Source organism: Bufo bufo, chromosome 2, assembly GCF_905171765.1.
Source record: "Bufo bufo chromosome 2, aBufBuf1.1, whole genome shotgun sequence".
Lineage (NCBI taxonomy): Eukaryota > Metazoa > Chordata > Amphibia > Anura > Bufonidae > Bufo > Bufo bufo.
Window position 1 is genome coordinate 210,711,901 of NC_053390.1, and position 17,022 is coordinate 210,728,922.

At 42.9% G+C, this 17,022-nt stretch overlaps 1 protein-coding gene across 2 annotated transcripts in view; it reads right to left on the bottom strand.

Annotated features, from left to right (window-relative positions):
- Window positions 1-17,022, bottom strand: part of LOC120988565 (voltage-gated hydrogen channel 1-like) — a 71,273-nt gene that overhangs the window by 12,670 nt on the left and 41,581 nt on the right. The window contains exons 1-3 of one of the 2 annotated variants that reach the window (XM_040416092.1): window positions 14,257-14,309; window positions 3,507-3,757; window positions 3,199-3,303 (exon numbers count right to left, since the gene is read on the bottom strand). In XM_040416092.1, coding sequence (XP_040272026.1) covers window positions 3,199-3,303; window positions 3,507-3,683 — 282 coding nt within the window. In that variant the 5' untranslated portion in view covers window positions 3,684-3,757; window positions 14,257-14,309. Of the gene's footprint in view, window positions 1-3,198; window positions 3,304-3,506; window positions 3,758-14,256; window positions 14,310-17,022 lie in introns of those variants that run through there. The other variant, XM_040416091.1, reaches the window with a different exon arrangement.

The window sequence follows — 17,022 nt, forward strand, 5'->3', positions numbered from 1 at the left end:
TCTCCACTGTTCTCCATACCCCCTGTCAGAAATCTCCCTGACAATAGGCACACCAGCCGAATGGACTTGCGTCTGTGGTGATGACTACTAATTCCTGCGGATTCTAAGGGAGACCTTGAGACAGAATTGAAGGGTTCAGCCACCAGTGTAAGGATTGAATTACCTGAGGGGCGAGTGGTGCATCCAGCGGGGAGAAAGCGCCTTGACATTCCTTCAAGATCTGCCATTGAAGGGGTCTGGAGTGAAACTGGCTCCAATTGACTGCAGGTATCGTAGAAGTCATTCTGCCTAAAACAGCAATTCCCTGCCTGATTGTTCATTTTTTTTGCTACCATCAGGGATCGTACCTCTCCTGTTACTCTGTCTATCACTTTGTCGACACAATGCTGACATAACATTTTTTGACCAGGAAGGGGCAAGCTTCCTCTTGCAAACATTCTTTCCCTCTGGTCTTTGGGGTAGCCCTTCTAGGGCCCTCCTTAATTGTCTAAAAATAGAGACAAGAAAAAAAGACCCCCTTTAAAAACTATTAACAAAAGAAAAGGCTGGGGAAATACCCCTTACCCCACCAGGGGTAACGGTCTAACTTAGTGACCCTCCTGCGGGTCGGCGTGCTGACTGCTCTCATCCTCCATGGTAGAAGGCAAGGACTGAGCGTTTTCCATAGTAGGTTCAAGTCTTCCTGTAGGCTGGCTGGTCTCCTGACCGCGCGCTTAAGGGACCATTTGAATCCCTAGGTCAGGTCCCTGCTGGTGCTCCCAAGCGGCCTTTAGTAGGAGAACTCCTCCCCCACTTCCAGAACGCACTCTGCGTGTGTTCCAAATACTGGAAGTTTCGCCACGCACCTCCGTTTCTCGCCCGCTCACGCGAGATTTCACCTCTCTCTGCTCCCCGCCACGTAATGCGCCCAGGCAGGAAAGCCGGAGAGGAGACCCCGGACCTCCTAAACACCGCCAGGAAGCTCCGGCGTGGCGGCCACACCTCCCAGTGCCGCTGGGACTGCCCAGGAACACCAGCCCGAAAAAGAATTCCAGGACCCAGAAGGGAAAATCCAGACTTACCAGGCTGCTTCTAGAGGAGACTTACGCCGAACCATTAACCCCCATTCAGAGTATTCCGGGGACCTGCAGCCTAATCCTTTGCTCTCCACAAAAGTGTCCTATCCATAGGACAGGATACAGGAACTGGTGGTATAGGAGCAGTGCCCCTCCTTAATAGCTCTCCACGAAAGTTCCCGTTTCCTGTCCTGGATGGAGGCGGTCTCTCAAGGGTGCTGTCATGGGCGTAAGGGAAAATACTGCACATCACCAAAAGAACACCATACCCACAATGAAGCATGGTGGTGGCAGTATCATGCTTTGGGGCGGTTTTTCTTCAGCTGGAACTGGGGCCTTAGTTAAGCTAGAGGGAATTATGAACAGTTCCAAATATCAGTCAATATTGGCACAAAACCTTCAGGCTTCTGCTAGAAAGCTAAACATGAAGAGGAACTTCATCTTTCAGCATGACAACGATCCAAAGCATACATCCAAATCAACAAAGGAATGGCTTCACCAGAAGAAGATTAAAGTTTTGGAATGGCCCAGCCAGAGCCCAGACCTGAATCCGATTGAAAATCTGTGAGTGATCTTAAGAGGGCTGTGCACAGGAGATTCCCTCGCAATCTGACAGATTTGGTGTGTTTTTGCAAAGGGTGGGCAAATCTTGCCAAGTCAAAATGTGCCATGCTGATAGACTCATACCCAAGAAGACTGAGTGCTGTAATAAAATCAAAAGGTGCTTCAACAAAGTATTAGTTTAAGGGTGTGCACACTTATGCAACCATACTATTTTATTTTAAAAAAAATTCTTCCCTCTACCTAAAATATTTCAGTTTGTTTTTCAATTGAGTTGTACAGTTTATAGGTCACATTAAAAAAGGTGGAAAAAGTTCTGAAAAGATTTACCTTTGTCTCATTTTTTTACATCACAGAATCCTGACATTTAACAGGGGCGTGTGCGTAAATATATATATATATATATATATATATATATATACACACATACATACACACACACATACATATACACACACATACACACACACATACATATACACACACATACACATACACACACATACACATACACACACATACAAAAAAACACGTGGTGTACATACTCTGCTATACTATTGCTAAAATTAGTAACTATAGCTAGTAACTAATTCTTTAAATTTTCTTTATTTCACTTAATTTCTTATTTATTAATTATTTTTGTACTTTTAATTTAAAAAAAACTGAATTAACCTCTTCCTGCTAGTCGGTTGGAAGTGGCTTGCAGGCTAACAGTTGATTTTACAGCCAGCAGGGGGCGCTCTCACATCAAGAAGAGCATTCTGCTGCTGTTCTGCTTTTACATTTTGATGGATTGTTTTAGCACCCTGCTACAATGATGCCACCCAGAGACCGCTTCTGTTGGTCTCAGAGCTCCATACTGTGACCGCAGCGGTCCAATGATCACACGTTCACAGTGATCTGAAGTGTCACGGCGCCGACAGATCGTAATGTAACCAAACATTTTTAAATGTTGGATTACAGTTAAGAGCCTACCATCTCAACTTTTAAACTCGTGTGGCAGTAGGCAAAAGGTTAAATATCAGTGTTTTTCCAGTCTCTTCAAACAGATTGCCTGTCCTGAGGATAGGCCATGAGTCTGACACCCCACATCTTCAACAATCAGTTATTCTGCAGTAGCTCTTATATGTAGTTACCAGAGCCAATTACTGCAGCACTGTTTTCATTCACTTCAATGGTAGCAGCGGTGCGGTAAGTGCCCTCTCCTAAGGATAGGCCATCAATATAAAAGGATCAGATTTTGCAGATTTTCTGTTTACGTTAACAATCCCACTGAAGTCTAGGGGTAAAATCACTCTACAGAAGGTGAGGAATCGCACGAACCATTAACGCTGCAGATTTTAAAATCCGCACAACAGGTCAATTTCTGTAGCCAAGAAAAAAAAAAAAAAGTGTATACGAGATTTGATCTCATTCACTTTCCGGGAACTGTATTACGCTGCGGTTTTTCCACGTGGAAAAAAAAAAATGCATGTAATCTGCATCGTGTGCAGGTACCCTGAAACTTATGCAATCTTAAGGCTGCTTAAGGCTTATACCAAAGTTTTTTTGTCAAACATTTGAAAATAAAGTTCTGTCTTACCTCTGGTACAATGTGGTCAACTTTGTCATGTAATAATTCCAAGTCCAAAAGTACCTCGATAAGAACAAATAAAGCATCCAGAATAACCAGGCACACAATGACAATCTGTAAAAACAATCATGAAATAGCATGGAGGGATGGATACCACTTCATTACAGTGCAATATGGAAAATAAAGGAAGCAGCCAATAGCTAATGTATAGTATAAGGCTATATTAGCTATCACCTACAATATCAGAACTGCGTATCCAGAAATACTCTACAAATTAGATATGTAAGCAGATGGTGACAAGTCTATACAGAAAGTACCTGAAACTTGTGGCTACCAAAAAGCCACTTTAGAGCATCTCTGAAGGAGTATGAAGAGGTAAATGGATGGGGCGTCTTCTGAGGCTCTTCTTCTGGCTGCTTCTCCTCATCCACGTTCCACTGCCTTTGATTTTGTTTGTCACCCACAGAGGTAAAATGCTTCAGGTACTTGGACATGGTTGTCAGCAGCTAAATGTTAATCACTCTGAGCAGTAGGACTGACGTGATGTACGGTTACACCAATCTAAGATCTGGGAGAGAAGAATGTTCACATTTACAAAAACATACAGGGGAAGATTTAAAGGTGGCTTTCTGTGCTGGTCTCAATATCCCCTGAGCCGCCGGAAAATGCACCACATGGGTGACGAGGCACACATCTAGACAAATTAGGTGCATTCTCCTGCAGTCCGTGCACCTAAGCAGAAATCTACGACAGCTCAGATTTCCGGCTTCATTTGCACCTGAAGATTTAGCCACGCCCCCTTCCCACGTTCCCTTTAGGGAAAGTGGCGAGGGCAGCGTAAAACTGATAGATGTGACAATTAAACAAAAACATACTGTATAAAAAAAAAATTGCAGTTAAAAAGGTTACACCTGCGACATTTTAGATCCAATAGTTTTTATAGATTATAAAACACAAGTTAAGCATAAGTAGCGGACACAGCCGCCGGGATGACAAACACACCAGCTACACAATCCTATGTGACAGATAAATGGAAAAAGGTATACATCATTCTTACATTTGTAGATGAATTCCAGGACATCCGTTTGGATGTAACCAACCTGGTATCCTGACCTATTGGCGTTTGTGGCCACTGAGGTATGACCTGATTAACACTCTATTAGTGGTTGAACACCTAATTATAAAATATAGCAAGCTTGACAATAATCTAGATCGTTTATACTATGTAGTACCACTGGTGTATGCAACAAATCCTTAATGTAATAACTAAGGATGAGAGAAAAAAAAAAAAAAGGCAACAATCAATCAACGACAACAAAATAGATCAGTGAACACTCGATTTTTGCATTAAATCAGTAAGATTCATAAGTGTGAGACAATCAGACTGAAGACCAAACAGAGCAGTGGACGTTGCCATATGTTAGGGTTGTGAGTTAAATGTGCCAATAGACCACAAATGCCATTCATTCTTGAGATATTTTGTTGACAAGATAGGAGTTAATGCCCTCTCATATTGCCAAGTGGTATGGATAGTGGAAATTACTTCTTCCATTGAAGGAGCCAAAGTTTCTTTCCAGTGCCTGGTAATTACTAATTACTATTCTACTGCTTGGAGGCAGTTTTTCTAGATCTAAGTATAGTAACGCGATATGTGCTCTGTTCGGATACGAAACACTTCTTCCCAATATTTCTGAAGGGCCCATAAAATGTGTAACAAGGAGCCTTTTTGGCCACAGTTTCTCCAACATAACGGAGAAGTCGTAGGATATAACCTATGAAGTCTGTCAGGTGTCATATACCAACGTAAAAAGGTTTTCATGGCGGCTTCGTAATGCGTACTGCATTTGCATGCTAATTGGACTACTTTGAAAGCAGATTCCCATTGTTTTGTTTCAAAGACACATCCCGGATCCTCTTCTCATCGTGCATATGGTTGTGTTTTGCAAAAGAAAAATTGGGAGTCGATTAACGCATATGCATATCTCATGATTTTAGATTTATACTTATGAATGGACATTGCTTGTGTGCTACCAATGTTGATACCTTTTTGATGGGTGTTAAGGAAGTGTCGTATACGCAAGTATTTTAAAAAAGTCGGTATTAGGGATAGGGTATTTCCCTGTCAATTGTTCAAAGGTTTGTAGGAGTCCTGTGTCATAACTGAGATACCTTTTTCTGTCCAATTCGAGCACCTGCGACATTTTAATGCCACTTTTCAGGTGCAAAGAAAATGATAAACCTTCCCCACAGTAAATTGGAAAAAATTGTTATGGGTTATGAAGCACAAGGTCATGTCACGCTCAGCTATTGCAAGCCTTCTGAATACAAAATATATCTGTCTTGATACCCCCTGCACTGTCGGAGGATGCGCCTAATTTTTTATATAAATTAGGGTACTTTCACACTTACAGCAGAGAATTCCAGCAGGCAGTTCAGTCGCCGAAACTGCTTGCTGGATCTGGCAATCCAGATGCAAACTGATGGCATTTGTCAGACTGATCCGGATCAGTCTGACAAATGCATTGAAATACAGGATCCGTCTCTCCGGTGTAATCCGGAAAAACAGACGCGGTATAATTTTTTTTGGGCATTTTTAAAGGTCTGCGCATGCGCAGACCGGAAGGCCGGATCAGTTTTGCCGGAACACTTAATACCGGATCCAGCATTTCGGCAAGTGATCAGTATTTTTGGCCGGAGAGAACTGCAGCATGCTGCAGTATTTTTTCTGTCCAAAAAACATAAGAGGGACTAAACTGATGCATCCTGAACGGAATGCTCTCCATTCAGAATGCATTAGGGTAAAGCTGATTAGTTTTTTTTCCGGTATTGAGCCCCGAGGACGGAACTCCATACCGGGAAACAAAACACGCTAGTGTAAAAGTACCATTCTCCTGCAGTCCGTGCGCCTAAACAGAAGTCTAAGACAGCTCAGAGTTGCCGTACATTCCAGGTCTTAATCTGCGCCAGAAAACTGGCGTAAATAAGATTAAATTTGTCGGAGCTGCTTGTCACACCCCCTTCCTGCCCTCGCCACACGCCCTTTATGAAAAGGGACTAGGGCAGCGTAAAACTAGTAGATGCAATATTTTTTTTAAAAGTTGTAATTGACTTTTTAACGCCACTTTTCAGGCACGATCTCCCCCATTGTGTTTCCATTGAAGAACATTCCTGGTGGAATAGCGGAAATAAAAGGACATGTACAGTAATCTAAAATGTACAGTGTATGAGATTAGGATCAATATCTAAGATTTCTTTACTGCACATAAATACACATACACAAGACAAAGCCCTGTACGTGGAGCCTGGACTTTAGGGGAGACACGGTATAGTGCGCCTGTATCACATGTTCTGCCATAGAAGCAATGCTTCTCTAATACAGCACGAGAGTGAACATGGCATGGTGTGCGTTTGTTTTTTGCTTTGCCTCATACAGAATTCATCGAAGCATCCAGAGATGCAGTACAATGAGCCCTCAATGTGATAACTTGTCGGAGACCATTCACTGCTGTTGGCCTATTGTCGGCGGTCGCCTATAACCACAATGAGGTCCTAGGAATGTGTGGTTATATACATTATATGGGTTGTGCAGGAGCATTTCACCATCAGTGGTGATGATCAGTTCCTAACGTGTACAAGCGTGGCCACCGTTGCTAGATTACAGGGTGTTTGTTACCAAGGAAATGAGCGGTGTAAAATGTGAAAAACCTAAATCAAGCCAGCAAAGGAGACAATATGGACGATAATAATATATTAGTAAGTGGCTTGTATTAACTTCCTCTACATGATAAATGCTATGTGATGAAAGGAGACAACCCTTTTAAGAGCAGAGTTCTTGTTCAAGTCATTTTGCAATCTCTACATAGAAATATCGATGCTCACGGAAATTACCTAGTGGAGTTAGTAATAATAGTTTGAATGGAAAGTTATCAGACATTTACACAAAATACCCAGGACAAACCAACACGGAAGTTCCTTTGTATGTTGGCCTACTTTCGAATCCTCCCCTCCCAATCCCTGCCCCCTGCAGTTGGCAGCAGGAACTGCTTGGCACAGGAGGCCAAGCATGAACCTCCTTGCACTTGCTAGGGCCCTAATCGCGCTGTAAAGCCCTGTACCGAGTCTCCATGTGGGCGCTGAATGCAGCAGGAGCGGTCAGCCACAGGTTGGTGATGCAGTCTGAGAAACACGCAGATTAGAGTAACGGGAGCCACTCACGGATACACTGCCGAGTGCAGGGCACATTGGAGTTCAGTCGCCGAAACTGCTTGCTGGATCTGGCAATCCAGATGCAAACTGATGGCATTTGTCAGACTGATCCGGATCAGTCTGACAAATGCATTGAAATACAGGATCCGTCTCTCCGGTGTAATCCGGAAAAACAGACGCGGTATAATTTTTTTTGGGCATTTTTAATGCGCAGACCGGAAGGCCGGATCAGTTTTGCCGGAACACTTAATACCGGATCCAGCATTTCGGCAAGTGATCAGTATTTTTGGCCGGAGAGAACTGCAGCATGCTGCAGTATTTTTTCTGTCCAAAAAACATAAGAGGGACTAAACTGATGCATCCTGAACGGAATGCTCTCCATTCAGAATGCATTAGGGTAAAGCTGATTAGTTTTTTTCCGGTATTGAGCCCCGAGGACGGAACTCCATACCGGGAAACAAAACACGCTAGTGTAAAAGTACCATTCTCCTGCAGTCCGTGCGCCTAAACAGAAGTCTAAGACAGCTCAGAGTTGCCGTACATTCCAGGTCTTAATGTACGGTTGGTCATTTATTTCCATTGTACAGGGCATCTAGATATTTCGCTTTCTAAATAATGTCATTGCAAAAGCAGCGACACAGCCAAATAAAGAATATTGCTAATACCACAAAAACACCCATCTAAATCCATATGCAGGGAGGTCAGTCATGTGGAGACAAAGTTTGGGTTCGGGCAGCATCAGACTCGTCTCTCTTGCAGAGCTGTTGATCACTGTGGGCTTAGGCAGGTCAGTACTATAAAAGTACTGAATGCCATGACAGTCATTGAAGAAAAAAATTGCTGCACTCCAATAATATGATACAATTAAAGTGCAATTTATTTTTACAAAGAGATCGAAGGGCCCCCATGTCCCATACATAGAACCACCCACAACCCATTTATGGCCCCTCCCCTTTCCCTCCCTAACAAAAACACATACCTTGAAGAGGCACAAAATACCTCCCCAGCCCCCCCCCCCCTTCGAAGTAAAATATACCCAGCATTATTGTTCTCGGACAAACCCTCCCCCATTGGCAGCAGCATGGTTTTCATTTAAATGTCTCATCCAGCACGTAACTAGAATCGATTGGGCCCCACAACAAATTTTGAATGGGCCTCCTCCCTCAATGTAGACCGGACCAAAATGGGCGTTTTCACTTTTTGTGCGGCACTATGTCTAGGCACACATGGAGAGAAAATGGGAGGACCTTCTTTTACCCAGTCCACTCTAGTCTCAATGAAGAGCTTTTCTTGCAGTTCTCATCTGCGCCGTCAGGGAGTGAAGGACCTGTGATGAGGTCATCACAGGTCCTGGGAGCTAACCTTCCTAAGGGTACTTTCACACTAGCGGTTTTCTTTTCCGGCATAGATTTCCGTCACAGGGGCTCTATACTGATCAGACATACAGTACAGACCAAAAGTTTGGACACCTTCTCATGCAAAGAGTTTTCTTTATTTTCATGACTATGAAAATTGTAGATTCACACTGAAGGCATCAAAACTATGAATTAACACATGTGGAATTATATACATAACAAACAAGTGTGAAACAACTGAAAATATGTCATATTCTAGGTTCTTCAAAGTAGCCACCTTTTGCTTTGATTACTGCTTTGCACACTCTTGGCATTCTCTTGATGAGCTTCAAGAGGTAGTCCCCTGAAATGGTTTTCACTTCACAGGTGTGCCCTGTCAGGTTTAATAAGTGGGATTTATTGCCTTATAAATGGGGTTGGGACCATCAGTGTCGTTGAGGAGAAGTCAGGTGGATACACAGCTAAAGTAAAGAAAAACGAGTGGCCATCATTACTTTAAGAAATGAAGGTCAGTCAGTCAGTCAGCCGAAAAATTGGGAAACTTTGAAAGTAAGGGCTATTTGACCATGAAGGAGAGTGATTGGGTGCTTCGCCAGATGACCTGGCTTCCACAGTCACCGGACCTGAACCCAATCGAGATGGTTTGGGGTGAGCTGTACCGCAGAGTGAAGGCAAAAGGGCCAACAAGTGCTAAGCATCTCTGGGAACTCCTTCAAGACTGTTGGAAGACCATTTCAGGGGACTACCTCTTGAAGCTCATCAAGAGAATGCCAAGAGTGTGCAAAGCAGTAATCAAAGCAAAAGGTGGCTACTTTGAAGAACCTAGAATATGACATATTTTCAGTTGTTTCACACTTGTTTGTTATGTATATAATTCCACATGTGTTAATTCATAGTTTTGATGCCTTCTTAGTCATGAAAATAAAGAAAACTCTTTGAATGAGAAGGCGTGTCCAAACTTTTGGTCTGTACTGTATCTCCATGCATTCTGAATGGAGAGTAATCCGTTCAGGATGTCTTCAGTTCAGTGATTTTGACTGATCAGGCAAAAGATAAAACCGTAGCATGCTACAGTTTTATCTCTGGCGGAAAAAAACTGAAGACTTGCCTGAATGCCGGATCCGTCCTTCCGGATCTGGTAAAAATGTGAAAAAAAGATACAAGACGGATCAGTCTGTCTGCATGACAAGCGGAGAGACGGATCCGTTCTTGCAATGCATTTGTGAGACAGATCCGCATCCAGTCCATTTCAGTCCCATCCAGATTGGCGGATCCGCCAGGCAGTTCCGACGACGGAACTGCTTGCCGGATCACACTGCCGCAAGTTTGAAAATAGCCTAACCTGGGAACTACACCATTCTCTGTACAGTTCCTTTACTAGATGGTGCAGGACCTGTGAGACGTCATCACCGATCCTTTAGCTTTCTGAGCCTCTGGATCATTAATGCAGTTACTGTTTAATCTTACCAGGCAGCACCCTGACAGCAGGCACTCAGGAATTAAGAAAAATTTGTCAAATGTCATGCAATGCTGATAAATTTGTCACATCTTTAAACATGTCAAGAGATGGTTCTTCATTTGTATGCCACCCACCTACAGGCGGTTACACAACAGTTTTGCAATCAGTTACAGTTCACAAATGTCTCTAAATCTTGGCCAAGCAGTAAGCTGCACCCATTTTTCACTTCATTGTTACAAACCGACGCGTACGGCACAAAGAGTTGATATACATATACATATGTCCCACAGAAGATAAGGCTTGTGTCACACTAGTGTTCGTCATCAATGGCAGGCTGTTCTAGTACATATTCACTATAATAGGCAACCCATCAAACATGCTGAGAAGCAGCCGGATGAAAGCCACTGCACACAGCGGTATTTGTCAGGCCACTTATAGTAAATGGGGGTTGGACAGCGATCTGGAATGTTCCCTGCCAGATCTCAAAATGCTAGCATGAAACTAGTCATCAGGGTGGCTCCCCACTGACTTCTCCTGCCTGGCTAGACTGACAGGATCCACCCTACAGTGTATTAATATAGACCTTTCAATTAACCCAAGCTAGACCAGGGGAAATCCAGCTTTGCACATTTTACTACAAAAGGAAATACTATTACCAACATTGATTCACCTTACTCAGATTTTTGGGAAAAGGTTAAAAATATCCCTATTGCGGATCTCTTTCATCTCAGCAGGATGCCATCGCGAGAAAAAGCTACAAGACCTGCTACAATATGCACCTATTAACCAGCTTTATTTAGCACATTTTCAGAGAGTAGCAGAGAGATTCTTACAGGCCTTCTCCTTCAAAAGGCAACTTACTTCCTTTGAAACTGTTCTATCTACTGGTTTCTTAGCACCAAGGAAAGTGAGAAAAAACTCTACGCCTTACTCATCACTCCACAAACCTTTTCGAGACCTACTTTCATCTCCTCATAGGAAAGGGAGCCGAACATAACTCCCAAAGATGAAGTACAGGCAATCCTGCACACATCACATGGTTTTTCACAGTGTGTAAAACTGCAGGAAAATAACTACAAATTGTTAACCCGGTGGTATAAAACCCCGGAATTTCTCTATGCACATAAACTATCCCAATCCAGAAATTGCTGGAGATAAGAGTCAAATGTTGGCTCCCTTTCCCATATTTGGTATGACTGCCCGCTCATCTCCACTTACTGGAAACGGGTAGAGGGGACCATTCAGGAAGTTTGCTCAACTTCCTTCACTTAAGCTAGATCAAATGGCCCTAGCGAGAGCAAGCTCATCTTACTTACCGTCCAAGAAAAATGTAATCACCCACCTGTCATCCCTCTTTATTGGCTTAGCAAGGATCCATCATCTTTTCAAGAATGTATCTGAAAGGTGAACCAAATATGCCAATTTGAGGAACTCACTAGCATGGCAAGTAGAACCAGGGACAAATCTCTTAAACTCTGGGCACCCTGGAGATAGTGTTTAAGTTTCTAGTGAACTTTGTATCTGGAACTCACTTTTCCACTTTCCTCGGCAAGACCTTCTCAATGTGGCATGTTCATCACACTACGTACTTGTATATCATATACAATCAACGTAATTTTGTATTGACAAAATTGTACTTTTGTTACAACTATGTTCTAGATGGTCATTGTACTTTGCTTTATTGATGAAAAATAAAGAATTTACAAAAAATAAATTGGTGAATTGGGAATTGCTGAAGGAGCAATCTATTGATATTAAAGGGGTTGTCCGGGTTCAGAGCTGAACCCGGACACATCCCCATTTTCACCCAGGCAACACCTCTGACAATTCATGCTCCGATGCTCTCCTTTGCCCTGCGCTAAATCGGGCAGGGCAAAGGCATTTTCTGCAGTTCCAGTGACGAAATGGGCTCTCCATAGGGCAGCCAGGCGGAGACTTCTGCCCAGCAGTGAGCCCGGTGACATCACCGGCACTGATGGGCAGGCTTTAGCGCTGCCCTAGCCGGTAAAACGGCTAGGGCAGCGCTAAAGACCGCCCATCAGAGCCGGTGACATCCCCGGCTCACTGCTGGGCAGAAACCTTGTGATCCAGAGCAGGGCAAGGGAGAGCATCAGAGCATGAAATGCCCTGATGCCAACATCAGGGGGGCTGCCTGGGTGAAATTATGGCTATGTCAGGGTTCAGCTCTGATTGAAAGTTGGAGAGTACATCTGCCGATTTTTATCTCACCATCATACTACGAGAAGGGAATCATAACATGATGATTACCAAATTATTGTTCAGTTAATAGGGTTAGGATTTTTGAGCGCCAACTTTCTACACGTGGAGAACAATACCTGCGTGAAGTAGTGCAAGTGCTCATTCACACGACCGAACTGCGGATCCGCAAAACAAGGATGTCGGCTGTGTGCGTTCTGCAATTTGCGGAACACAAGGGACAAGATAGAAATTCCTATTCTTGTCTGCAAAACGGACAAGAATAGGACTTTTTTTTTTTTTTTGCAGGGCCCCAGAATGGAGTGCTGTCCACATCTTTTGCAGCCCTATTGAAGTGAATGGGTCCGCATCTGATACGCGGACCCAAACAACGGTTGTGTGCATGAGCCCTAATCCAGATACCTCTGTTATAGGAGCTTCCATGGGCCTACTAGCATACAGTATATACACCTTTAGAATGCCTCATTGTTCCCTCACTGCCCCTATCTGGACCGTTGTTTGTACTCCTGCAGCATTAAAAGTCATCGATAGGGACGCTGTACTGTAATGACAGCGGGCTATCACAGACTATCCTATTGTAGGGACACAACAACACAAACAGTTGACGTTGGGGGTATTGGAGGTGGGTTTGGCCAGTGAAGACTTCTATAATATAATCAATATACTGAGAATTTTATCAATGGGACAACCAGCGCTGGTGTTCCGGTGGTCCTCCCGGTCTTTAATTACAAGTGACCAGCATGTGATCACTGCTGGGTTTATTACCAGCACCATGGTGCAGTGCTGAGCAGTGATGCTGTCCAACTACAGCACGTGACCCCTACAGCCCCTGACTGGTAGAAGTTGGATATATAGTCCAGGATAGAAGAAATCATTACAGGTAGTGCAAGTAAAATGCAGATAGGGGAACGATAATGCCAGTGTACATTTCAAATGGATATTAGGTGACCTTCAAATGGGGTAATGTTCGCTCCTGAGTCACCGTACTGTGTGGACTAGGAATGGAGTGCAGTACTACAATAAAGTGGAGATGTTTACATATAACATACCTACAATTTCACTTAACCACAGGTCAAACCTTTAGCAAAAGGTTCAAATATTTCCATATATCAAAGCAGTGTATGAGCGGGATGAAGAAGGTCTATAAATACACATAGCATCATAAAACTACCGAAAGTAAAATTAGCTGTATACAAAACACATTTTTATTGATTCTAAATTATAATCAATAAAAATTTGTTTTGTATACAGCTAATTTTACTTTTCGATAGATATAGAGAGATATATATATATATATATATATATATATATATATATATACACACACACACACACACACACACATATATTTTGTGGGGATTTGCTCTGGTAGACAGATTAGCGGATGCAGTATAGAGGCAAGGAACCAGGTTGTAAATCAAACTTCAGTGTTTTATTCACACTTAGCAAAACATAACAGTCTTGGTGCTTGTTCACACACCGCAAAAACAAAACAATGTTCACCTGGAATCCTAGGTGTCGGTTCACACCTGGCTGAATGCTCAGCCATAGAATAGTTCACTGGCAGGCTTCCATGCGTCCTGTATGCCTGTTTGCAGTCTTCAGCCTGGAGGACTCCACACCACCTGATAGTGCTGACTGCTTTTATAAACCTGCCAAGACCCGGCCTGGAACATGGGGAGAAGCTGCCCACCCAGGACTTTAGCTACTCCCAGTAAGAGCTGGCCCGGATCAGCTTTACAGCCATACTAAACAGCTGAAGTGTCAGACTGCAATCTGCAATAATGACACTTTAGGAAGAAGAAAAAAAACAAAACACAACGCTCTTACCTCACCGAGGCCAGGAACCTCAGTGACACGTACCGACCATCAATGGCCCCTTGTTCCTTCCTACAATAATAATAATTATAATTAGGAAGGCGCAAGGGTCAGTCATTGACGGAAGGTATGTGTCACCAAGATTCCTGGCATCGGGGAAGTAAGGGCCGGTATTTAGGTGTCAGCGTCAGCTAATGCTGATTGACACTTTTCTATTTTAGTATGGCTATATAGCTGATCCGGGACGGCTCTTACTGGTAGTAGATGCCAGTAGCACAAAGGTTAAGAAATGAAAAGCTCAGATTCTTGTCTACAAATGCTCGCAGTTTAGGGAATAAGATTAATGAACTTGAGGCTATAATGGCATCTGAGAATATAGATGTAGTGGCTGTTACTGAGACGTGGTTCAAGGGGAGTAATGACTAGGATATAACTATACCAGGGTTCTCTCTATACAGGAAAGACAGAAGGCAAGAAGGGGGAGGGGTGGCCCTGTATGTGAAAGATAGCATAAAATCTAATTTGATACAAGTTAGCGAGAACAATTTAGAGTCAGTTTGGGTTACCTTGCAGCTTGATAATCATAAGGTAACTCGTGTAGGTGTGATATATAGACCACCTACCCAAGTCAAAGAATTAGATGATCTACTAGTTGAGGAAATAGCTAAAATGACATTGAAGGGGGAAGTTATCATTATGGGAGACTTCAATCTTCCAGATGTAAACTGGAAAACCAAAAAAGCTAGTTCTGCCAGGAGTACAGATCTTCTAAATTCCCTACTGGGATTATCTCTACAGCAAGTAGTTAAGGAGCCAACCCGAAAGGAGGCCATTTTAGATTTAGTAGTCACAAATGGGAATTTGGTATATGATATTACTGTAGGGGAAAGCTTGGGATCTAGTGATCACCAGTCAGTGTGGTTTACAGTGACTGAGTCACACCACACAAAAACAAAAAGTTTTAGATTTTAGAAAAACTGACTTTTCTAAAATTAGATTAGTGGTATAAGAGTCCCTATCAGATTGGGACAGTTTCATTGGAGTCCAGGAGAAATGGGACTACTTAAAAGTGGCACTATTGAAGGCAACAGAAAATTGCATTAGGCTTGTCAGCAAAAGCAAAAAAAAGGAAGAGACCACTGTGGTACTCAGCAGAAGTGGCCAAAATCATTCAAAACAAAAAGATAACATTTAGGAATTATAAAAAACAAACAAAAACAAAACAAAACACGAGGATGACAGGCAAATTTATAAGATTAGGCAGAGAGGGGCCAAACAAGTTATAAGAGCTTCTAAAGTACCGGCAGAAGAGAAATTAGCTCAGTCAGGGAAAAAGGCGATAAGGCATTCTTCAGATACATAAATGAAAAAAGGAAACTAAAACAAGGAATTTTACCAAATTAAAAACAAAAGGAGGAAGGTATATGGAAGAAGATAAAGAACTAGCTGACTGCCTCAATGAATACTTCTGTTCAGTTTTTACAAAGGAAAATGAAGGAAAAATGACCTCAGTTAGGAAAGAAGACAAATGAATCTTTTGATGCATGTGTCTTTACAGAGGAAGAGGTTCTAAGTCAGCTGTCTAAAATTAATACAAAAAAGTCACAGGGGCCTGATAGGATACACCCAAAGCTATTAAAAGAGCTCAGCCGTGAACTAGCAAAACCATTTTGTCACCCCCCAAAAGTCATTTTTCATTTTTGGGCTAATTAAAATCCTTATAGTGCGATTATTCAATATATAGTGCTCTTACCTTTTTCTGTGGCTTAGTTTCTTGAAAAACCACACTTATAATATGTTAATTACCTCGCTACCAGCAAGTAGGGCAGTTATTTGCTGGTAGCCGCCGCATCCTCCTTTCAAAAAAAGCCCCCTCCTCCTGTTGATTGACAGGGCCAGCGAGGGCTCTCCTCCTCCGGCTGGCCCTGTCAGCATTTATTCCCTCAGTGCACCTGCGCCGATGACGACACCTCTAAACCCGAAAGAGAAGACGTCATCGGCGCAGGCGCACTGAGGAAGTGCTGAGGAAGCGAGCGTCCTTCTCTCAGAGCGCCTGCGCCGAATGAAGACACGTAAGGCGCAGGTGCGGGATTTGAATTGCTGACAGGGCCAGCCGGAGGAGGAGAGCGCTCGCTGGCCCTGTCAATCAACAGGAGGAGGGGGCGTTTTTTTGAAAGGAGGATGCGGCGGCTACTAGCGAGGTAATTAACATATTATAAAAGTGTGGTTTTTAAAGAAACTAAGCCACAGAAAAAGGTAAGAGCACTATATATTAAATAATCACACTATAAGCATTTTAATTAGCCCAAAAATGAAAAATGACTTTTGGGGGGGGGGGGGGGGTGACAGAAGCCCTTTAACAGATTTAACCAATCACTGGCAACAGGAGTCGTCCCAGAAGATTGGAAATTAGCAAATGTTGTGCCCATTCACAAGAAAGTTAGTAGGGAGGAATCGGGCAACTATAGGCCAGTAAGCCTGACATCAATAGTGGGGAAATTAATGGAAACCATACTTAAGGAGAGGATTGTGGAACATCTAAAATCCCATGGATTGAAAGATGAAAAACATTATGGGTTTACTTCAGGGAGATCATGTCAAACTAATCTTATTGATTTTTTTGATTGGGCGACTAAAATAGATGGAGGAGGTGCAGTAAACATCGCTTATCTAGACTTTAGTAAGGCTTTTGATACTGTCCCACATAGAAGGCTTATCAATAAATTGCAGTCTTTGGCCTTGGACTCCCATATTGTTGAATAGATTAGGCAGTGGCTG